Source organism: Bombina bombina, chromosome 3 (assembly GCF_027579735.1).
Source record: "Bombina bombina isolate aBomBom1 chromosome 3, aBomBom1.pri, whole genome shotgun sequence".
Taxonomy (NCBI): Eukaryota; Metazoa; Chordata; class Amphibia; order Anura; family Bombinatoridae; genus Bombina; species Bombina bombina.
The window spans coordinates 1,117,132,083-1,117,157,830 of record NC_069501.1 but is presented as its reverse complement, the minus strand read 5'-3'; the positions used below and the strand labels follow the sequence as shown (position 1 = coordinate 1,117,157,830).

General features: G+C 42.1%; 1 protein-coding gene across 1 annotated transcript in view; it reads right to left on the bottom strand.

Moving 5' to 3' along the window:
• The window catches only part of UBL3 (ubiquitin like 3), a 384,745-nt gene that overhangs the window by 17,683 nt on the left and 341,314 nt on the right, over positions 1 to 25,748 (bottom strand). Inside the window, exon 4 of the mRNA XM_053708476.1 lies at positions 21,172 to 21,249. Within this exon, the coding sequence (XP_053564451.1) occupies positions 21,172 to 21,249 (78 nt within the window). The remainder of the gene's footprint in view (positions 1 to 21,171; positions 21,250 to 25,748) is intronic.

Sequence of the window (25,748 nt, the reverse complement as noted above, 5' to 3'; positions counted from 1 at the left end):
ATATATATATATATATTCGCACCCTCATATGCAAATTTGTATATGGGGTTTTGGGAGCTGTGCCACGTCTTTGGGGATACTAATCCCTTTCGTGAGAACATTGTTTATTTTGGTAGGTATATAGATGATTTGCTTTTGGTGTGGGATGGGGACAGTCATTCGGTTCTACTGTTCCTTGAACACGCCAACAGCAATAATCTAAACCTTAAATTCACCATGTTTGAAAGTAGTGATTGCCTAAACTTTTTGGATATCACACTCACTTCACATACTGACACACATTCTTTGGAGGTAGAGTTATACAGAAAGAGTTCAGCGGGTAATACCATTCTTCACTCTTCCTCCTGTCACCCAAAACACACCATCAATTCCATACCCTATGGCCAAATGATTAGGACTAAAAGGAATTGCACCACTGAGGACAAATTTCAATCACATGCAGCCAACACCGGCCACAGATTGGAAGCCCGAGGTTATGATATGAAATTATTAAAGGAAACCAAGAATAGAGTGGATAAATTAAACAGAGATGATCTTCTTACTACCAAATGTGTGAGTAAAACACAGAATAAGAGATATAACAATAAACCATACTTTACAACAAATTACAGTAAAGACTATAACAAAATTTGTGACATTATTCGTAACCGTTTGCCAATTTTAAAAAGTGATGCCAAGTTAAGCAAAATAGTTCAACACGGCTGTAATTTTTCAGCACGTAAAGCAAAGACCTTAGGAAGCTTATTAGCTCCCTCAATGCTACCGTCACAAACTAACCAATCTTGGTTAAAGAGAAGAATAGGTTCCATGAAATGTCAAGGAAATATTTGTAAAACCTGCAAACACATCCAACAGGGTCCCAAATTTGTATCAAGTACAACAAATAGGGAGTTTGACATACGCTTCAGCATTTCATGTAACACCAAATTTGTCATTTATTTACTTACATGCCAAGGATGTAAAAAACAGTACGTGGGGCGCACTAAACGTGCCCTGCGTGACAGGTTCTTACAACATCTCAGAGATATTGGCAACCCGGATTGCAATACACCAATAGCTAAGCACTTTAGAGAGGAACATAATTCTAATGATACCCTCTTGACAGTACAAGGCATTGACCATGTCCCTAGACACAGGAGAGGGGGCGATAGAGAGAGACTTTTGGACCAAAGGGAAGTGTTTTGGATTTTCCATCTTAAAACAAAGCACCCCTTTGGTCTAAATTCCATAATGGATGTTGATTTATTTTACTAATAGATTTATGATTGGTTCTCTCATTTTCTCTCCTTTTTGACAAAAGAGAAAATGAATTAAAGTATAAAAAACAATATCTTTAAGTAAAAAATATCTTTAATTGGAGATTGAGTTCTACATCCATTTAGGATCAAATCAGAGTAATAATTTTTTTTTTTTCTCATATATATCTAGCCATCTGACAGTTTTAAATAAACACACTTAACATTTATGTTTGCTTTAAAATGAAAATGTTTAATATAAGAAACAAAAAAACAATTAATGATAATTTACCTTTAACCATGACTATCTAGGTAGTCATGGGTTAATTCAACAGATGCATGTAATTGATAATTAACTTTACCTTTAAATTAAGGCTTTTCCCAGCACTAGTTATGCCAGTGAACAAGGGCTGACACTAGGCCCGAAACATGTTTGGCTGCTGTTGCTCTGTCAGTTACAGGACTGTAGCTGATTTTCCCTTTTGTTTTTTCTTTCATGTTTTTACATGCAACTGATTTTAACATTTTTTGTACCAAATAAAGCTGTATTTTTCAACTTTTAACAATTTGACATATACTTTTTTCTTTTTCATATGATCTGGAGATGCGGATTAGCAGAGTGTTTGTGTATATATATATATATATATATATATATATATATATATATATACATATATATATATACATATACATATATATATATATATATATATATATATATATATATATATATATATATATATATATATATACACACACACACATACACACATATTTATATATATATATATATATATATATACACAGGGAGTGCAGAATTATTAGGCAAGTTGTATTTTTGAGGATTAATTTTATTATTGAACAACAACCATGTTCTCAATGAACCCAAAAAAATCATTAATATCAAAGCTGAATATTTTTGGAAGTAGTTTTTAGTTTTAGCTATTTTAGGGGGATATCTGTGTGTGCAGGTGACTATTACTGTGCATAATTATTAGGCAACTTAACAAAAAACAAATATATACCCATTTCAATTATTTATTTTTACCAGTGAAACCAATATAACATCTCAACATTCACAAATATACATTTCTGACATTCAAAAACAAAACAAAAACAAATCAGTGACCAATATAGCCACCTTTCTTTGCAAGGACACTCAAAAGCCTGCCATCCATGGATTCTGTCAGTGTTTTGATCTGTTCACCATCAACATTGCGTGCAGCAGCAACCACAGCCTCCCAGACACTGTTCAGAGAGGTGTACTGTTTTCCCTCCTTGTAAATCTCACATTTGATGATGGACCACAGGTTCTCAATGGGGTTCAGATCAGGTGAACAAGGAGGCCATGTCATTAGATTTTCTTCTTTTATACCCTTTCTTGCCAGCCACGCTGTGGAGTACTTGGACGCGTGTGATGGAGCATTGTCCTGCATGAAAATCATGTTTTTCTTGAAGGATGCAGACTTCTTCCTGTACCACTGCTTGAAGAAGGTGTCTTCCAGAAACTGGCAGTAGGACTGGGAGTTGAGCTTGACTCCATCCTCAACCCGAAAAGGCCCCACAAGCTCATCTTTGATGATACCAGCCCAAACCAGTACTCCACCTCCACTTTGCTGGCGTCTGAGTCGGACTGGAGCTCTCTGCCCTTTACCAATCCAGCCACGGGCCCATCCATCTGGCCCATCAAGACTCACTCTCATTTCATCAGTCCATAAAACCTTAGAAAAATCAGTCTTGAGATATTTCTTGGCCCAGTCTTGACGTTTCAGCTTGTGTGTCTTGTTCAGTGGTGGTCGTCTTTCAGCCTTTCTTACCTTAGCCATGTCTCTGAGTATTGCACACCTTGTGCTTTTGGGCACTCCAGTGATGTTGCAGCTCTGAAATATGGCCAAACTGGTGGCAAGTGGCATCTTGGCAGCTGCACGCTTGACTTTTCTCAGTTCATGGGCAGTTATTTTGCGCCTTGGTTTTTCCACACGCTTCTTGCGACCCTGTTTGAATGAAACGCTTGATTGTTCGATGATCACGCTTCAGAAGCTTTGCAATTTTAAGAGTGCTGCATCCCTCTGCAAGATATCTCACTATTTTTGACTTTTCTGAGCCTGTCAAGTCCTTCTTTTGACCCATTTTGCCAAAGGAAAGGAAGTTGCCTAATAATTATGCACACCTGATATAGGGTGTTGATGTCATTAGACCACACCCCTTCTCATTACAGAGATGCACATCACCTAATATGCTTAATTGGTAGTAGGCTTTCAAGCCTATACAGCTTGGAGTAAGACAACATGCATAAAGAGGATGATGTGGTCAAAATACTCATTTGCCTAATAATTCTGCACTCCCTGTATATATTGTGTATATATATATATATATATATATATATGTGTATATATATATATATATATATATATATATATATATATATATATATATATATATATATATATATATATACACACACACACCCATATTTATGATATAATAGTCCCCATGCTATGATGTACAATCTCAAGGGTACCTACTAACTTACACTACTGGACTATTTGCAGAACAATAACGCTCCCAGTAGATAGTATCCAGTAAGGTGGGAGAGTTTTTTTAAGGGCTCTTTGATTTTTGTTAATCTTTGCCTCCTCCTAGTGGTTATGAGTGGAATTCCATGGACTCAATCTTTATGAAAGAAAAGGGGATTTTTATATATTTACACTAAAAGGCTATAGACTAGAAGAGCTGCAGGAGCAGGGTGCTAAAAAACAAATTATGCTTACCTGATAATTTTCTTTTCTTCTGATGGGAAGAGTCCACAACAGCATTCATTACTTTTGGGAAATACAGAACCTGGCCACCAGGAGGAGGCAAAGACACCCCAGCCAAAGGCTTAAATACCTCCCCACTTCTCTCATGCCCCAGTCATTCTGACAAGGGAACAAGGAACAGTAGGAGAAATATCAGGGTGAAAAAAGTTGCCAGAAGAACAAAAAATGACTGCCGCATCATAGATAAAAACACGTGCAGGAGCTGTGGACTCTTCCTGTCAGAAGAAAAGAAAATTATCAGGTAAGCATAATTTATGTTTTTCTTCTTAAAACGGGAAGAGTCCACAGCTGCATTCATTACTTTTGGGAAAACAATACCCAAGCTAGAGGACATTGAATGCAAACAACGGGTGGGTACAAAAGGCGGCCCCTTTCAAAAGGCACCACAGCCTAAAATTACCCTACACCCTATAAAAATATAAATGACACGGGTGAAAACCTGATGCCCAGGTAGCTGCACATTAATTACACTGCCAGCAAAGCTGAACTAGATCACTCAGTCCCAGAGTGCGTCAACCACAAACAGCCTCCGAGGAGTCAGCCCCGTGGTTCACGACTCCCATGAAGGTACCCGGTCGAAAGACAAGGACCCTATATTCCCCCAAAAGGGAGAACAGATTCCCAGGAGAAATACAAAGGATCATTCCACACGGCTCAACAAACATAGAACAACCCATGGTTGTCTTACAATAGTAGCGCCCAGGGAGACAAACTCCCTAAAAACACAAGGACCTAATAAAAACATAATTTATGCTTACCTGATAAATTTATTTCTCTTGTAGTGTATCCAGTCCACGGATCATCCATTACTTATGGGATATTCTCCTTCCCAACAGGAAGTTGCAAGAGGATCACCCACAGCAGAGCTGCTATATAGCTCCTCCCCTCACTGCCATATCCAGTCATTCGACCGAAACAAGACGAGAAAGGAAAAACCATAGGGTGCAGTGGTGACTGTAGTTTAATTAAAATTTAGACCTGCCTGAAAAGGACAGGGCGGGCCGTGGACTGGATACACTACAAGAGAAATAAATTTATCAGGTAAGCATAAATTATGTTTTCTCTTGTTAAGTGTATCCAGTCCACGGATCATCCATTACTTATGGGATACCAATACCAAAGCTAAAGTACACGGATGATGGGAGGGACAAGGCAGGAACTTAAACAGAAGGAACCACTGCCTGAAGAACCTTTCTCCCAAAAACAGCCTCCGAAGAAGCAAAAGTATCAAATTTGGAAAATTTTGAAAAGGTGTGAAGCGAAGACCAAGTCGCAGCCTTGCAAATCTGTTCAACAGAGGCCTCATTTTTAAAGGCCCAGGTGGAAGCCACAGCTCTAGTAGAATGAGCTGTAATCCTTTCAGGGGGCTGCTGTCCAGCAGTCTCATAGGCTAAGCGAATTATGCTCCGAAGCCAAAAGGAAAGAGAGGTTGCCGAAGCTTTTTGACCTCTCCTCTGTCCAGAGTAAACGACAAACAGGGAAGATGTTTGGCGAAAATCTTTAGTAGCTTGTAAGTAAAACTTCAAGGCACGGACTACGTCCAGATTATGTAAGAGACATTCCTTCTTCGAAGAAGGATTAGGACACAATGATGGAACAACAATCTCTTGATTGATATTCTTGTTAGAAACCACCTTAGGTAAAAACCCAGGTTTGGTATGCAGAACTACCTTATCTGCATGAAAAATCAGATTAGGAGAATCCCATTGTAAGGCAGATAGCTCTGAGACTCTTCGAGCCGAGGAAATAGCCATCAAAAACAGAACTTTCCAAGATAAAATTTTAATATCAATGGAATGAAGGGGTTCAAAAGGAACTCCTTGAAAAACTTTAAGAACCAAGTTTAAGCTCCACGGGGGAGCAACAGTTTTAAACACAGGCTTAATTCTAACCAAAGCCTGACAAAAAGCCTGGACGTCTGGAACCTCTGCCAGACGCTTGTGCAAAAGAATAGACAGAGCAGAAATCTGTCCTTTTAAAGAACTAGCTGATAATCCTTTGTCCAAGCCCTCTTGGAGAAAGGACAATATCCTAGGAATCCTAACCTTACTCCATGAGTAATTCTTGGATTCACACCAATAAAGATATTTACGCCATATCTTATGGTAGATTTTCCTGGTGACAGGCTTTCGTGCCTGTATTTAGGTATTAATGACTGACTCGGAGAAGCCACGCCTTGATAGGATCAAGCGTTCAATCTCCATGCTGTCAGTCTCAGACAAATTAGATTTGGATGATTGAAAGGACCTTGTATTAGAAGGTCCTGCCTAAGAGGCAGAGTCCATGGTGGAAAGGATGACATGTTCACTAGGTCTGCATACCAGGTCCTGCGTGGCCACGCAGGCGCTATCAGAATCACCGATGCTCTCTCCTGCTTGATTTTGGCAATCAGTCGAGGGAGCAGAGGAAACGGTGGAAACACAACAGCCAGGTTGATGAACCAAGGAGCTGCTAGAGCTTCTATCAGTGACGCTCCCGGGTCCCTGGACCTGGATCCGTAACAAGGAAGCTTGGCGTTCTGGCGAGACGCCATGAGATCCAGGTCTGGTTTGCCCCAACGATGGATCAGTTGAGCAAACACCTCCGGATGGAGTTCCCACTCCCCCGGATGAAAAGTCTGACGACAAATCTGAGTAATCCCCATTCCACTGACTTAGAATGCATAATTGCAGAGGTCTGAGATGCAGGCGCGCAAAAGGCATTATGTCCATTGCCGCTACCATTAAGCCGATTACTTCCATGCACTGAGCCACTGACAGACGTGGAATGGAATGAAGGACACGGCAAGCATTTAGAAGTTTTGATAACCTGGACTCCGTCAGGTAAATTTTCATCTCTATAGAATCTATAAGAGTCCCTAGGAAGGTGACTCTTGTGAGTGGGGATAGAGAACTCTTTTCCACGTTCACTTTCCACCCATGCGACCTCAGAAATGCCAGAACTATCTCTGTATGAGACTTGGCAATTTGAAAGCTTGATGCCTGTATCAGGATGTCGTCTAGATACGGAGCCACCGCTATGCCTCGCGGTCTTAGAACGGCCAGAAGTGAGCCCAGAACCTTTGTAAAGATTCTCGGGGCTGTGGCCAACCCGAAAGGAAGAGCTACAAATTGGTAATGCCTGTCTAGAAAGGCAAACCTTAGGAACCGATGATGATCTTTGTGAATCGGTATGTGAAGGTAGGCATCCTTTAAGTCCTTTAAGTCCACTGTGGTCATGTACTGACCCTCTTGGATCATGGGTAGGATGGTCCGAATAGTTTCCAAGATTGGTCTGAAGGTTCCCTCTTTCTTGGGAACCACAAACAGATTTGACTAAAACCCCTGTCCCTGTTCCGTCCGCGGAACTGGATGGATCACTCCCATTACTAGGAGGTCTTGCACACAGCTTAGGAATGCCTCTTTCTTTATCTGGTTTGCTGATAACCTTGAAAGATGAAATCTCCCTTGTGGAGGAGAAGCTTTGAAGTCCAGAAGATATCCCTGAGATATGATCTCCAACGCCCAGGGATCCTGAACATCTCTTGCCCACGCCTGGGCGAAGAGATAAAGTCTGCCCCCCACTAGATCCGTTTCCGGATAGGGGGCTGTTCCTTCATGCTGTCTTGGGGGCAGCAGCAGGTTTTCTGGCCTGCTTGCCCTTGTTCCAGGACTGGTTAGGTTTCCAGGCCTGTCTGGAATGAGCAACAGTTCCCTCTTGTTTTGAAGCGAAGGAAGTTGATGCTGCTCCTGCCTTGAAATTTCGAAAGGCACGAAAATTAGACTGTTTGGCCTTTGATTTGGCCCTGTCCTGAGGAAGGGTATGACCCTTGCCTCCAGTAATGTCAGCAATAATTTCCTTCAAGCCAGGCCCGAATAAGGTCTGCCCCTTGAAAGGAATGTTGAGTAACAGACTTTGAAGTCACGTCAGCTGACCAGGATTTAAGCCATAGCGCCCTACGCGCCTGGATGGCGAATCCGGAATTCTTAGCCGTTAGTTTAGTCAAATGAACAATGGCATCAGAAACAAATGAGTTAGCTAGCTTAAGCGTTCTAAGCTTGTCAATAATTTCCTCCAATGGAGCTGTATGGATGGCCTCTTCCAGGGCCTCAAACCAGAATGCTGCCGCAGCACTGACAGGCGCAATGCATGCAAGGGGCTGCAAAATAAAACCTTGTTGAATAAACATTTTCTTAAGGTAACCCTCTAATATTTTATCCATTGGATCTGAAAAAGCACAACTGTCCTCAACCGGGATAGTGCTATGCTTTGCTAAAGTAGAAACTGCTCCCTCCACCTTAGGGACCATCTGCCATAAGTCCCGTGTAGTGGCGTCTATTGGAAACATTTTTCTAAATATAGGAGGTGGGGAAAAGGGCACACCGGGTCTATCCCACTCCTTGCTAATAATTTCTGTAAGCCTTTTAGGTATAGGAAAAACGTCAGTACACACCGGCACCGCATAGTATCTATCCAGCCTACACAATTTCTCTGGAATAGCAACTGTGTTACAGTCATTCAGAGCAGCTAATACCTCCCCAAGCAATACACGGAGGTTCTCAAGCTTAAATTTAAAATTAGAAATCTCTGAATCAGGTTTCCCCGAGTCGATGATGTCACCCACAGAATGAAGCTCTCCGTCCTCATGTTCTGCATACTGTGACGCAGTATCAGACATGGCTCTTACAGCATTTGCGCGCTCTGTATCTCTCCTAACCCCAGAGCTATCGCGCTTGCCTCTTAATTCAGGCAATCTAGATAATACCTCTGACAGGGTATTATTCATGATTGCAGCCATGTCCTGCAAGGTAATCGCTATGGGCGTCCCTGATGTAATTGGCGCCATATTAGCGTGCGTCCCCTGAGCGGGAGGCGAAGGGTCTGACACGTGGGGAGAGTTAGTCGGCATAACTTCCCCCTCGACAGAACCCTCTGGTGATAATTCTTTTATAGATAAAGACTGATCTTTACTGTTTAAGGTGAAATCAATACATTTAGTACACATTCTCCTATGGGGCTCCACCGTGGCTTTCAAACATAATGAACAAGTAGGTTCCTCTGTATCAGACATGTTTCAACAGACTAGCAATGAGACTAGCAAGCTTGGAAAACACTTAAAACAAGTTTACAAGCAATATAAAAAAACGTTACTGCGCCTTTAAGAAACACAAATTTTGTCCAAATTTGAAATAACTGTGAAAAAAGGCAGTTACACTAACGAAATTTTTACAGTGTATGTAACAAGTCAGCAGAGCATTGCACCCACTTGCAAATGGATGATTAACCCCTTAATAACAAAAACAGAATAATAAATGACAAAAACGTTTTTTTAAACAGTCACAACAACTGCCACAGATCTACTGTGATTGTTACCCTCCTCAAACACGACTTTGAAGCCTTTTGAGCCCTTCAGAGATGTCCTGTATCATGCAGAGGGAAGCTGAATGTCTCTGTCAGTATTTTTACCTGCACAGAAAAGCACTAAAAAAGGCCCCTCCCACTCATATTACAACAGTGGAAAGCCTCCAGGAACTGTTTCTAGGCAAAATTCAAGCCAGCCATGTGGAAAAAAACTAGGCCCCAATAAGTTTCATCACCAAACATATATAAAAAACAATTAAACATGCCAGCAAACGTTTTAAAATACACTTTTATAAGAGTATGTATCTCTATTAATAAGCCTGATACCAGTCGCTATCACTGCATTTAAGGCTTTACTTACATTACTTCGGTATCAGCATTTTCTAGCAAATTCCATCCCTAGAAAAATATTTTAACTGCACATACCTTATTGCAGGAAAACCTGCACGCTATTCCCCCTCTGAAGTTACCTCACTCCTCAGAATATGTGAGAACAGCAAAGGATCTTAGTTACTTCTGCTAAGATCATAGAAAACGCAGGCAGATTCTTTCCAAACACTGCCTGAGATAAACAGTACACTCCGGTACCATTTAAAAATAACAAACTTTTGATTGAAGAAATAAACTAAGTCTAAAACACCACAGTCCTCTTACGACCTCCATCTTAGTTGAGAGTTGCAAGAGAATGACTGGATATGGCAGTGAGGGGAGGAGCTATATAGCAGCTCTGCTGTGGGTGATCCTCTTGCAACTTCCTGTTGGGAAGGAGAATATCCCATAAGTAATGGATGATCCGTGGACTGGATACACTTAACAAGAGAAATAAAAAAAAGAGATCCATACACAGGGACACACGTCCCAAAAAGGACCCGAGGGACACCATATCCCTGACCCAGTACCATACCATAAGGTACTCCAGAAAAACATGAGTTCCCTGTTGCCTCGTATCAGATTGAAACCTGTAGGCTAGACAAGCAGAGACAGCAGAAATAGGATAACTATCCCAGCAGTTAGTAAAGAGCTCTCCAAGAGAACACTAAACTGTCTGAACAGGAACTCTCCAAGCTTCCAGATAGGAAAGCTGACTCAACCATCGTGAAACCCAAACCACAGAAAAGGTGTTTTAAAGCCTGCTAGCACACATTCACAGTGCAAATAGCTCTGAATACCGGCTCCAAGGAGCGTCCCCTCCCAGCACCAGATGCCAGTAGAAAAGAGGACATCAAAAGTCCTCCCACCGAAGGGGAGGACCGACTCTGGAAGAAAACGGTTAACACAGCATAGGTTAACCAATCCCCGACCTTCCCTCCAGGGTAATGGTCTCAGCCCAAAGGCTATTCAAAGACCGAAGACAAGAGTCCCAGACCTCTGGAAGAGAAAAGGATGCGTCAACGAGAAACAAAGCCCTCGGGTAGACCTCTGACCGCAACTACAAACAGCATGCTACCGTGAGTCAGGATAGACATTGTGCTTGGGTACGAGACCCCCTACACTGCTGTCTTTCCCAAAGAAGAACAGTTCACAAGGGAAGAGGGCTCTCAGACCCCCAGCATCTATATATCAGAATCCAACATTTAGCAGGAGCCCCAACAGGGTTCAAACCCCCAGCCTCCGCTGCAGGAACGGTGGAACCAGTTACTACTCCACATCTCCCAAGGTCACCAGAGATACTAAGGTAACTCTGAACCCATCCCCTGCTCTAGAAGAGAAGGGGACTAAAGCAACGGAAACCACCCTACCATAGAGGCGAGACTCCTCGGCCATATCGCCAAGCCAGTTGAAAGATACTTGTAGTCTACAAGGAACATCAAATGCGCCAGAAGACCAGTAGGGACCCGTCAGAGAGACCTAGAACCTAAGCCACAGTCAGATAGGTATCTCCCATGAGAAACAGAGCCCCGCCCCCTCTGAGAGAGGCACGCGGGATGCCAGGAAAATCTCGTAGACAAGCGTTAACACGTGTTACACACGCAGGCAAGGTAGCAACCAACACCCGAAGGTGAATGAGAACCCTGGACCTTGATTGCCATCCCAGAGAATTAGATGTAAAGCACCCTCCACGAAGCCCCTAACGGAACATCAAGGATAAGTGGTCAACTACCTGACCCCAGAAGGGCGACCGTCTGTAACCGACCTCAACTCTTCACTGTTAAGCCCCAAGACTAGATTTGCAACGAGGATGCAGATAACACCCGAACTTCAAAGATCGTGGTCAGACCAAGGGTATAATATGGAAGAGACAACAGCCAGAGATCCTTGTAGGATCGGTCTTCCAAAAAAAAAAAACTGTAACAGGGTAAATGCTGGAAGCCTCACAGCTCCCCACAGAAGTCAGGGGACCCCTGCACTCCACCTCTTAGGGTAACGCAACTCTGAGCAGAGAAAGAAGGACATGACCGCACTTCCAGACCAGATGATCCACCCAAGGCGGGAAGGAGACTCCACCACCGCAAGAAAATTTTATATTAATAGGTTATTAATTATTTTAGTTTAATAGGCTAAAGAGTCAGCATCCGGAAGAACCTCAAGTGAAGACGCAAATCATTCACCACTTGGAACACCAGACCACATAGGTCACTCAAATCTCCCAACTCCAAAGGAATGGAAACAACGGTTCAGAGTCCCCACAGACCTGAAAGAACCATGACAACGTCTGTAAAAACAGATTCATATCCCAGGCGAGTAGCATGAAAAAGCCAACCTTAGATTGGCACTCACAACCCTCCATTCAGAGGGGTTGTATCTAAACAGTAGGCCTCATACTTCGAATAGAATCCGAGTCCATAGCAATAGGCCAAGTGACATTCAGAATCCGACAGGATTAAATCAGCACCACAAGGGTGACATGAACCCAGGTAACAGCAGAAAGGTGTCGGACCAGTATCTGCCTGGTATAAGGACACTACAGAACTTCCCAAGGTCATAGAAAATTCAACCCCAAGGATCGATAAATGAACTAGAAAACATAATTCTATTATTCAAAAAGTGTGTAACTTCTGAGGAAGCGCCCATGCGACCACAAAATCGCAAGTATCGGTTCAAGAGAAGAACGTTCTCAAAAATGAAAATCTAACAGACATGAGCTTAAGAAAAACAAATTAAACACATCCATCCTGATCAAAATAAAAGGAAGGCAGCACCCATCGGGTGAACGCCCAAGGTGAATGAGAACACCAACGGGACCAGCCGATCAGAGGCCCCATTCACCCAAGCTCAGAACTGGAACCGAAACATAAAGAAAAAATAAAACAGACTTCAGGAGATTGGCTTCATCCCGAAACGTCATATCCCATTTGCCATCCAGCATCTAAGGCCTCAGATACCTCGGCCCACTAGGACTGGGATCCTCTAACATCGCCAAAAACAGAATTTATGCTTACCTGATAAATTACTTTCTCCAACGGTGTGTCCGGTCCACGGTGTCATCCATTACTTGTGGGATATTCTCCTCCCCCACAGGGAAAGGCAAGGAGAGCACACAGCAAGAGCTGTCCATATAGTCCCTCCCAGGCTCCGCCCCCCCAGTCATTCGACCGACGGTTAGGAGAAAAAAAGGAGAAACTATAGTGTGCCGTGGTGACTGTAGTGTATAGAGAAAGAAATTCTTCAAACCTGATTAAAAAACCAGGGCGGGCCGTGGACCGGACACACCGTTGGAGAAAGTAATTTATCAGGTAAGCATAAATTCTGTTTTCTCCAACATTGGTGTGTCCGGTCCACGGTGTCATCCATTACTTGTGGGAACCAATACCAAAGCTTTAGGACACGGATGAAGGGAGGGAGCAAATCAGGTTACCTAAACAGAAGGCACCACGGCTTGCAAAACCTTTCTCCCAAAAATAGCCTCCGAAGAAGCAAAAGTATCAAATTTGTAGAATTTGGACAAAGTGTGCAGAGAAGACCAGGTCGCTGCCTTACATATCTGATCAACAGAAGCCTCGTTCTTGAAGCCATGTGGAAGCCACAGCCCTAGTAGAGTGAGCTGTGATTCGTTCAGGAGGCTGCCGTCCGGCAGTCTCGTAAGCCAATCGTATGATGCTTTTCAGCCAAAAGGAAAGAGAGGTAGCAGTAGCTTTTTTTGACCTCTCCTCTTGCCAGAATAAACTACAAACAGAGAAGACGTTTGTCTGAAATCCTTTGTTGCTTCTAAATAGAACTTTAAAGCACGGACTACATCTAAATTGTGTAACAAGCGTTCCTTCTTTGAAACTGGATTCGGACACAAAGAAGGCACAACTATTTCCTGGTTAATATTCTTGTTGGAAACAACCTTTGGAAGGAAACCAGGTTTAGTACGCAAAACAACCTTATCTGAATGGAACACCAGATAGGGCGGAGTACACTGCAGAGCAGATAATTCAGAAACTCTTCTAGCAGAAGAATAGCAACCAAAAACAGAACTTTCCAAGATAACAACTTGATATCTATGGAATGTAAGGGTTCAAACGGAAACCCTTGAAGAACTGAAAGAACCAAATTTAGACTCCAGGGAGGAGTCAAGGGTCTGTAAACAGGCTTGATCCTGACCAAAGCCTGAACAAAAGCTTGAACATCTGGCACAGCTGCCAGTCATTTGTGTAACAAGACAGATAAAGCAGAAATCTGTCCTTTTAGAGAACTCGCTGATAATCCCTTATCCAAACCTTCTTGGAGAAAGGAAAGGATCCTAGGAATTTTAATCTTACTCCATGAGAATCCCTTGGATTCACACCAACAGATATATATTTTCCATATTTTATGGTAATCTTTCTAGTCACAGGTTTTCTGGCTTGTACCAGAGTATCTATCACAGAATCCGAAAACCCACGCTTAGACAAAATCAAGCGTTCAATTTCCAAGCAGTCAGCTGGAGAGAAACTAGATTTGGATGTTCGAATGGACCTTGTACTAGAAGATCCTGTCTCAAAGGTAGCTTCCATGGTGGAGCCGATGACATATTCACCAGGTCTGCATACCAAGTCCTGCGTGGCCACGCAGGAGCTATCAAAATCACCGAGGCCTTCTCCTGTTTGATCCTGGCTACCTGCCTGGGAATGAGAAGGAACGGTGGAAACGCATAAGCTAGGTTGAAAGTCCAAGGCGCCACTAATGCATCCACTAGAGTCGCCTTGGGATCCCTGGATCTGGACCCGTAGCAAGGAACCTTGAAGTTCTGATGAGACGCCATCAGATCCATGTCTGGAATGCCCCATAATTGGGTCAACTGGGCAAACACCTCCGGGTGGAGTTCCCACTCCCCCGGATGAAAGGTCTGACGACTCAGATAATCCGCCTCCCAGTTTTCCACTCCTGGGATGTGGATCGCAGACAGGTGGTAGGAGTGATCCTCCGCCCATTTGATGATCTTGGTCACCTCTCTCATCGCCAGGGAACTCCTTGTTCCCCCCTGATGGTTGAAGTAAGCAACAGTCATGTTGTCTGATTGGAATCTTATGAATCTGGCCTTTGCTAGTTGAGGCCAAGCCCGGAGAGCATTGAATATCGCTCTCAGTTCCAGGATGTTTATCGGGAGAAGAGACTCTTCCCGAGACCATAGACCCTGAGCTTTCAGGGAATCCCAGACCGCGCCCCAGCCTAATAGACTGGCGTCGGTCGTGACAATGACCCACTCTGGTCTGCGGAAGCTCATTCCCTGGGACAGGTGATCCTGAGTCAGCCACCAACAGAGTGAGTCTCTGGTCTTCTGATCTACTTAAATCACTGGAGACAAGTCTGTATAGTCCCCATTCCACTGTTTCAGCATGCACAGTTGTAATGGTCTTAGATGAATTCGCGCAAAAGGAACTATGTCCATTGCTGCAACCATCAACCCTACTACTTCCATGCACTGAGCTATGGAAGGCCGTAGAACAGAGTGAAGAACTTGACAAGCGTTTAGAAGCTTTGACTCTGACATCTGTCAGGAAAATCTTCATTTCTAAAGAATCTATTATTGTTCCCAAGAAAGGGACTCTTTTTGACGGAGACGGGGAACTTTTTTCTATGTTCACCTACCACCCGTGAGATCTGATAAAGGCTAGAACAATGTCTGTGTGAGCCTTTGTCTTTGAAAGAGACGACGCTTGAATTAGGATGTCGTCCAAGTAAGGTGCCACTGCAATGCCCCTGGGTCTTAGAACCGCTAGGTAATGTTTGTCCAGAAAGGCGAACCTTAGGAACTGATGATGATCTTTGTGGATAGGAATATGCAGATACGCATCCTTTAGATCCACGGTAGTCATAAATTGACCCTCCTGGATTGTAGGTAAAATCGTTCGAATAGTTTCCATTTTGAACGATGGCACTCTGAGAAATTTGTTTAGAATTTTTAAATCCAGAATTGGTCTGAAAGTTCCCTCTTTTTTTGGGAACTACACACAGATTTGAGTAAAACCCCTGACCTTGTTCCACAGTTGGAACTGGGAGTATCACTCCCATCTTTAACAGGTCTTCTACACAATGTAAGAATGCCTGTCTCTTTACTTGGTTTGAAGATAAGTGAGACATGTGGAACCTTCCCCTTGGGGGTAGTTCCTTGAATTCTAGAAGATAACCCTGAGAGACTATTTCTAGTGCCCAGGGATCCTGAACATCTCTTGCCCAAGCCTGAGCAAAGAGAGAGAGTCTGCCCCCTACTAGATCCGGTTCTGGATCGGGGGCTACCTCTTCATGCTGTCTTGGTAGCAGCAGCAGGTTTCTTGGCCTGTTTACCCTTGTTCCAGCCTTGCATTGATTTCCAAGCTGGTTTAGTCTGGGAAGCGTTACCCTCTTGTCTAGAGGCTGCCGAGTTGGAAGCCGGTCCGTTCCTGAAATTGCGAAAGGAACGAAAATTGGACTTATTCTTAGCCTTGAAAGGTTTATCTTGTGGGAGGGCATGGCCCTTTCCCCCAGTGATGACTGAAATAATCTCTTTCAATTCTGGCCCAAAAGGGGTCTTACCTTTGAAAGGGGTATTAAGCAATTTTGTCTTGGAAGATACATCCGCCGACCAAGACTTTAGCCAGAGCGCTCTGCGCGCCACAATTGTAAACCCTGAATTTTTTGCCGCTAACCTCGCTAACTGCAAAGCGGCGTCTAAAATAAAGGAATTAGCTAACTTAAGTGCGTAAATTCTGTCCATGACTTCCTCATACAGAGTCTCCCTACTGAGCGCCTCTGTAGTGACAGGAATAATGCACGAAATAGGTTGAAGGAGGTAACCTTGCTGTACAAAAATCTTTTTAAGCAAACCCTCCAATTTTTTATCCATAGGATCTTTGAAAGCACAATTGTCCTCAATAGGAATGGTCGTGCGCTTGGCTAGAGTAGAAAACTCCCCCTCGACCTTAGGGACTGTTTGCCATGTGTCCTTCCTGGGGTCGACCATAGGGAACAATTTCTTAAATATAGGAGGAGGGACAAAAGGTATGCCTGGCTTCTCCCACTCCTTATTCACTATGTCCGCCACCCGTTTAGGTATCGGAAAAGCATCAGGGTGCACCGGGACCTCAAGGAACTGTCCATCTTGCACAATTTTTCTGGGTTGACCAGATTGTCACAATCATCCAGAGTAGATAGCACCTCCTTAAGTAATGCGCGGAGATGCTCTAATTTAAATTTAAATGTCACAACATCAGGTTCTGCCTGCTGAGAAATTCTTCCTGTATCAGAAATTTCCCCATCTGACAAACCCTCCCTCACTGCCACTTCAGATTGGTGTGAGGGTATGACAGAAAAATTATCATCAGCGCCCTCCTGCTCTACAGTGTTTAAAACAGAGCAATCGCGCTCTCTCTGAAATGCTGGCATTTTGGATAAAATATTAGCTATGGAGTTATCCATTACTGCCGTCAATTACTGCATAGTAACAAGCATTGGCGCGCTAGAAGTACTAGGGGTCGCCTGCGCGGGCATAACTGGTATAGACACAGAAGGAGATGATGTAGAACTATGTCTACTTCCTTCATCTGAGGAATCATCCTGGGCAACTTTACAATTTGTGACAGTTCTGTCATTACTTTGTTTGGACGCAATGGCACAATTATCACACTATATTTGAAGGGGGAACCACATTGGCTACCATACATACAGAACATGATCTATCTGAAGGTACAGACATGTTAAACAGGCTTAAACTGGTTAATAAAGCACAAAAACCGTTTTAAAACAAAACCGTTACTGTCTCTTTAAATGTTAAACAGGGCACACTTTATTACTGAATATGTGAAAAACTATGAAGGAATTATCCAATCTTTACCAAATTTTCACCACAGTGTCTTAATACATTCAAAGTATTGCACCCCAATTTTCAAGCTGTTAACCCTTAAAATGTGGAAACCGGAGCCGTTTTTCATTTTAACCCCCTTACAGTCCCAGCCACAGCCTTTGCTGCAACTTCACCAATCCCAGGGGGGTATATGATACCAAATGAAGCCATCTAGGAACGTTTTTAGTGGATTCCAGACCCTCACACATGCAGCTGCATGTACTGAACTCAAAATTAACTGCACAGTAATGGCGCGAAAATGAGGCTCTGCCTACTACAGAGAAAGGCCCTTCCTGACTGGGAAGGTGTCTTAACAAGTGCCTGGTGCTAAAAAACGTTCCCCAATGTTATAAAAGTGTGAAATTCAACTTCAAACTGCATATAATACTTAAATAAAGCAATCGATTTAGCCCCTAAAAGTGTCTACCAGTTTATAGCCCATAATAAGCCCTTTATTCTGTTTGAGACTAAGAAAATGGCTTACCAATCCCCATGAGGGGAAAATGACAGCCTTCCAGCATTACACAGTCTTGTTAGAAAAATGACTAGTCATACCTTGAGCAGAAAAGTCTGCAAACTGTTCCCCCCAACTGAAGTTATCTCATCTCAACAGTCCTGTGTGGGAACAGCAACTGATTTTAGTTACTGTCTGCTAAAATCATACACCTCTTTTAAACAGAACTCTTCATCTCTTTCTGTTTCAGAGTAAATAGTACATACCAGCACTATTTTAAAATAACAAACTCTTGATAGAAGAATAAAAAACTACAACTAAACACCACAAACTCCTCACCATCCCCGAGGAGATGCTACTTGTTCAGAGCGGCAAGGAGAATGACTGGGGGGGCGGAGCCTGGGAGGGACTATATGGACAGCTCTTGCTGTGTGCTCTCCTTGCCTTTCCCTGTGGGGGAGGAGAATATCCCACAAGTAATGGATGACACCGTGGACCGGACACACCAATGTTGGAGAAACATGTCTTAAAAAAACACGAACACGTGCCAGCCTATAACCATAAAATGATATAAATCACCCCTCGCCAGATCAAAGAAAGACCCTGGCCCCGAAGTTGGGCCCCTGAAGCCTCAGGGGCCAACGCTTCCCCAGAAGGTTGAACGGAATCAGGCGATCCCACGCCCGACGGACTCTGGTAAACATAACACGGACAGTATCTTAGAAATATTTCACTTGGGAGATATAAATGAGTCAGCGCTATAGAAATGGCCATGCGGAACCGTGCCATAACCTCTGGAGGAAACAAGCCACCCTCCGGAGAAAAAGTAAAAGCCATAGGGACATCTGCTTGCAGAGCCGAGAAAGGGTCTGGGGCACCCGCCTCACGGGACATGGAAACCTCAGAGGCGGATGGCTCAACGCACTCTAAGCTCCCTGATTTGGGAGAAGAGAGACTAGAAACGCAATCGGAACATAACTGATGGGCATTGATTACCCGGGCCATTTCATATTCATCACAAAACGCATTCTCCGTATCGGAGGCATTCGTGTCTAACATATCAGAATCCTCCATAATCTTGGGATTACAAAAACTGGCACCCTTTTTACACCCCCAATGGCTGGGTCACTCACCACCTCCTATGAACCACACAACACACAAGCCAGACTCTCTCCCTGTCGCACACAGTCAGCATACGAAAGTGAGAAATAACGTAACCGCACCCGTCACAAGGTGCACCGTGCCAGTCACCAAAAGGGTGCACAATCTTGAGAGATTGCGTCATTAAGATAAGGCTGTTATGTTCCGTAAAAGCCGTGAGCCTAGGTATTGCTACACATTCGCAGATAGAACCACATAAACATCATGATTAAAGTCCCCCCTGTTCAATAACCCCCCTCAGGAGATATTAACCCATGATTCCTTATTAAGATAAAAGGAGTCCCATTGAGACCCTACCTTGTTTCGTTAACATTACATTCACATATCAAAATAAAATGAAACAATAGAATCTATGCCATGGAACAGGAACACGGCCCTTCAAGCGTGACAGATAGTAGCCTCGCTTCTGACATGGACTTGAGTGAATAAAGGTAGGCAGCGAAACTCGTCAATGCTGATTACCAAGGAGCTGTTAATATGAGTCGGATGGGTTTGCAGGAAAACTCTCCCTGCATCTCCGGACTCTAACTTTTATCCATGCTCTCACTGAGAGGCTGACAGGATTACTTAAAACACCAGTCCCATGCCGAAGAGTACTACCCTCCATAAGAGACTATCTCAAACTTCTGACACTTCTCTGCCAACCTCCTGTGACGAAAGGCAAAGAATGACTGGGGATGAGGTAAATGGGGGAGGTATTTAAAGGGTCACTGAACCCAAATTTTTTCTTTCGTGATTCAGATAGAGCATGCAATTTTAAGCAACTTTCTAATTTACACATATTATCAATATTTCTTTGTTCTCTTGCTTTCTTTATTTGAAAATGAAGGCATCTAAGCTATTGTTTTTGGTTCAGACCATGGAAAGCACTTGTTTATTGGTGGGTGAATTTATCCACTAATCGTCAAAAACAACCCAGTTTGTTCACAAAAAATGGGCCGGCATCTAAACTTACATTCTTGCATTTCAAATAAAGATACCAAGAGAATGAAGACAATTTTATAATAGGAGTCAATTAGAAAGTTGCTTAAAATTGCATGCTTTATCTGAATCCCAAAAGAAAAAAATTGGGTTCAGTGTCCCTTTAAGCCTTTGGCTGGGGTGTCTTTGCCTCCTCCTGGTGGCCAGGTTCTGTATTTCCCCAAAAGTAATGAATGCAGCTTTGGACTCTTCCAGTTTTAGAAGAAAAGCAATTGGATATCTTTTTACACAAAAATGCTTGTAGGTTTATGCTAAAGTGACATATTTTTCATAAAAAAATGTGTGTTTACCAATCCTTTATAACAACAAATAAATTAGTATTTACAAAGAATAATCATAAAAGGTGCAATTTTCCTGCTGCTGATATTGATGCAGCAGCCAATAACCGGCACAAAGTGGGCAGTACAGTGCATTTGCAGAAATCTGTATGCATATACTAGTGTGATTATCCCCCCAAATAACTTAATATAGACCAGTTATTTATATATTTTAACAGTAACGTCCCTTTCAGAAGATTTCTGTGCTCTGCCACAAATGATACATAGCAATCCCAGTGCTGCAGTTTTATGATGAATAAATAATAGCTTCTGATATCATGTAATGGGCCAGACGTACAAAGTAATGTTACAGAACTGATTGTGCATGTTTATCAGGTATGACAATTTACCCAGATTCACTAAGTCTCCAAAAGCAACAGTGCACCAGAGAATATTCATTACCCCACTGGCAGTCTGATATCCCATCAGGCATCCAGAGTGTTCTAAAATGTTATAAATTAGATGCACACTACACTTCTATACAGATGGTGGAAAAAGACTACATATATTAAACAAAAAACAAACTTTGTACCCACTGGGTGTCTTGTCCAACAAATAAAATGACTTACCCATTATAAGCACAAAGAAGAAATGTCACTATTTGCTGGGTGAAACTAATGTAAATGTTAACTGTACTTACCTTGAGAGTTTGGTTCTGGCAATGTTTCTCTAGCAACCAAGTGCATGACTGTAGTTTTGCCAAGAGGAAGTTTTAATGCTGGAAGAAAACAAACAAATTAACAGTGAGTGGTTTACATTTGCCTCTTCAGTGATATTTCCAAACACTGCAATGGATCAAAATTGTTTTAAAATGATAAGTCAGCACATTAGGATCAGCTATGTATATTTAAGGTATGCTCAGCTAGAGATAAAGTGACACTTTCCTTGAGCGGTTTAATTAATGTTTGTAATACAATTAGAGAGTGCGGTAAACACTGTTCTCTCTGTGGTGCAGCACTCAATTATATAGTGACTTAAAGGACCACTAAATGCAGTAGAATTGCATAATTTAAAGTGCATAATAAAAAAACAATGTAATAAAACCTACATTTAATTTCAAACAAGCAGTAGATATTTTCTCTCACATTTCCGCTCCCCTGTATCATATGACAGATATCAGCCAATCACAGACTAGTAAACATATAACCTGTGAGCTTCTGCACATGCTCAGTAGGAGCTTGTTCCCCAGAACGTGTGCCAAATTTGATAATGGAAGTAAATTGGAAAGTGTCTTAAAACTGCTGTTCTTTCAGAATCATAAATTTATTTTAACTTGAGTGTCCCTTTAAGGGATACCCAACCACAAGACATAAAGAGTATACTTGGCTTTATGCTTAAAAAACAATTAGATTTGTATAATTCAAAATTCTATAATAAAAGAAAATGTAATCATAACAAATATTAATTTTAAATGAGCAACCGATTATTATTATTACAAACTGTCCTTTAATTTTCCATCCCAGTATGATATGACAGCCATCAGCCAATCCCAGACTAATATATGCATACAATCTCAGATGCTCAGTAGGAACTGGTGCACATAAAAAGACTGCACAATTTTATTATGGAAGTAAATTGGGAAGTCTTTTAAAACTGCATGCTCTATCTGAATAATGAACTTTGACTTTAGTTACTATAAAAACTATAACTTCCTTTAAGCTAAGCATTCAACATTCAATGAAAACCGTACAGAAGATTTAAAGAAGAAATCTCTGTAACTGAGCATTTTATCATAATGTAGTTTTTGTCCAGGCCACAAGATGGCAGAATTGCACTGTACATGGAAATTGGGAAACTGATAAGGTTTGCTCTTATACCACAGTTATACACCAATTGAATAGAAATTATATGCATTTATTAATAAAATCATTTGATAGCTTTAATTTGAAAAAGCTTAATGTCTAATGTCTTTAAGTAGCATTAAAGGGACACTAAACCCCCATTTTTTTTCTTTCATGATTCAGATAGAGCATGACATTTTAAGCAACTTTCTAATTTACTCCTATTACCAATTTTACTTTGTTCTCTTGCCACCTTTAATTAAAAAGCAGGAATGTGATGCATAGGAGCCAGCCCATTTTTGGTTGAGAACCTGGGTTATGCTTGCTTATTGGTGGGTAAATGTAAGCCTCCAATAAGCAAGCACTATCCATGGTGCTGAACCTAAAATGGTCTGGCTGCTAAAATTTACGTTAATGCTTTTAAAATAAAGATAGCAAGAGAACAAAGAAAATTTGTTAATAGGAGTAAATTAGAAAGTTGCTTAAAATGTCATGCTCTATCTGAATCATGAAAGAAAGAAAAAAATTGGGTTCAGTGTTCCTTTAAGCATCTCATAAAGACAAAAATGATCGAAATATGGGCATATCTGCTATCTGAACAATGAAAGAAAAAAAATTGGGTTCAGTATCTCTTTAATATAACAGTGCTGGTTATTCAAAACTGAGGAATGGGTTATAAATGGATTTTCTATCTTTTTAAACAAACATTTTCAAGTAGACTGTCACTTTAACTTTTCCGCAAACTTTGGGTTTCTCACTGAAATTATTTACACATAACTACAGGTATACCCCGCTCATACAGCGGGTTAGGGACCGGAGCCCCGCTGTAAAGTGAAAACTGCCTTAAAGTGAAACAAGGCAGTTTTAGCTTTCTTTTCACTTGCCAGTGTGTTTAAAAACTTGAAAACATGTTTGATCTAACATATATTAGGGGTACAATAATGCTATGTTTAGTTTAACACTAGCACAGCACAGTATTCAATTAGTATTCAATAAATACTGTACCTGTAAAATAGTGACAATGACTATAGTAAAATTTGCCAGACTATAGCACTGAGACACAAATTGCATTGTAATGCTCTAAACAGAGTGAACTAAGCATAACAAAATGGTGCCAGTCACTTTTCTCGCAATCTCACAATGATTATAGCACTGTTTCAAAATCCTTGGAGGTTGAACTTCAGCTCCACAAAGCGCTGTATTAGCGAAGCGCTGTAAAGTGAAGCGCTGTAAAGTGGGGTATACCTGTACTGCAGTTAAAAGACAAATGGTTGTAAAAGCTTCCCTGGGGTCTCCTTCATTTAGAAACAGCAGACATGCATGGCTTTGTAATTCGTTGTTGGCAATTAGAAGGATGTTAATTGCAGCTGTGCACCACACTTGAAATTCCTGGCAGTAAAGTGGTAAATTAGCTTGTACGGTTAATTGTTGCTGTAGTGTAGAGATTACCCTCCCAAACAGCTTTTTTCCTTCCTTCCCTTTACTGATCACCACCATCTTAGATACTGGCAGTCTTATTGTCATGATACACTCATGGAGGATTAGTTAATACTGGGATTAGCTGCCCAGCAGAGGTAGTATTGTGGCCTCAGCATTGCCAGGATTAATCTGAAATGTTCTTTCTTTGTGTAACGCGTATGTGAGTGAGTAAAAAAATGCAGTGATCTAAAGACCCCCTCCCGCAACCTTCTCCCGGTGCCTGCTATATAGCGATACCATGGTTTAAGGCCTGGATATGAGTGGTTGAATTATTGTAAATTAACACAAGGGCGGTGGTCTTGACAAGACAAAGGGAGACAGAAATAATCTATTTCTTGACAGGGTGAGTCTACGGAATCAGCAATTATTGTTGGGAATATCACTCCTGGCCAGCAGGAGGAGGCAAAGAGCACCACAGCAAAGCTATCACTTCCCTTCCCACAACCCTGAGTCATTCGACCAAAGGAAAAGGAGAGAAAGGAAAAAACACAAGGTGTAGAGGTGCCTGAGGTTTATATAAAAAAAAAAACTGAAAACAAGGGAGGGCCGTGGACTCACCGTGTCAAGAAATAAATAAATTTATCAGGAAAGCATAAATTTTGTTTTCTTTCTTAAGACACGGTGAGTCGATGGAATCAGCAATTACTGTTGGAAATCAATACCCAAGCTAGAGGACACCTGATTAGGGAGGGACAAGAAGAACCTTTCTCCCAAAAGAAGCGTCAGCCGATGCAAAAGTACCACATTTTCAGAATTTAGAAAAAGTGTGCAAAGAAAACCAAGTCCCAGCCATACAAAGAAGAAAAATTAGTCCAAGAAGAAAAAATAGTCCTAGTGGAATAAGCTGTAATTCTCTCAGGAGGCTGCTGTCCAGCAGTCTCATATGCCAGACGAATAATACTCCTCAATCAGAGAGAAAGAGAAGTGGCAGTAGTTATCTGACCTTTACGTTTTCCAGGAAAGCAAACAATGCAGAAGACTGACGAAAATCCTTAGTAACCTGCAAATAAAATTTAAGAGCCCGCACAACATCTAAGTTGTGCAACAAACGTTTCTTATGAGAAGAAAGATTAGGACAGAGAGAAGGAACAACAATTTCCTGATTAATATTTCTGTCCAAAACAACCTTAGGAAGAAAACCATACTTGGTACGAAGAACTGCATTATCTGCATGAAATATGAGACAAGGAGAGTCATACTGCAAAGCTGAGCGTTCAGAAACCATCAGAGCAGAAGAAATGGCAGTAAGAAACAAAACCTTCCAAGATAATAACTTAATATCTATGGAGTGCATAGGCTCAAATGGAGCTTGTTGCAAAACTTTAAGAACAAGGTTAAGACTCCAAGGTGGAGCAACAGATTTAAACACAGGCCTGATTCTGACCAGGGCCTGACAAAAGGATTATACATGCGGCACATCTGCCAGACGCGATAGAGCAGAAATCTGACCCTTGAGGTTACTGACAGACAACCCCTTTTCCAGGCCTTCCTGCTCTGCTCAGGAAATCTGCTTCCTAATGGTCCACTCCTGGGATGTGGATGGAAGGTAGACAGCAATTGTGAGCCTCCACCCACTGAATGATTCTCGCCACCTCCTTCATGGCTAAGGAACTCTCTGGTGGTTGATGTAAGCCACTGAGGTTATGTTGTCTGACTGGAACCTGATAAACCGGGCTAGAGCCAGTTGAGGCCAAGCCATCAAGGCATTGAAGATCGCTCTTAACTCCAATATGTTTATGGGGAGAGCAGTTTCCTCCTGAGACAAAAGTCCCTGCGCCTTCAGCAAGTCCCAGACTGCTCCCCAACCCATGAGGATGGCGTCCGTGGTCACAATTACCCAAGATGGTCTCTGAAAGCATGTACCTTGGTACAGATGTTCTTGAGACAGCCACCATGGTAGGGAGTCTCTTGTTGATTGATTCAGAACTATCCTCTTAGATAGGTCTGCATAATTCCC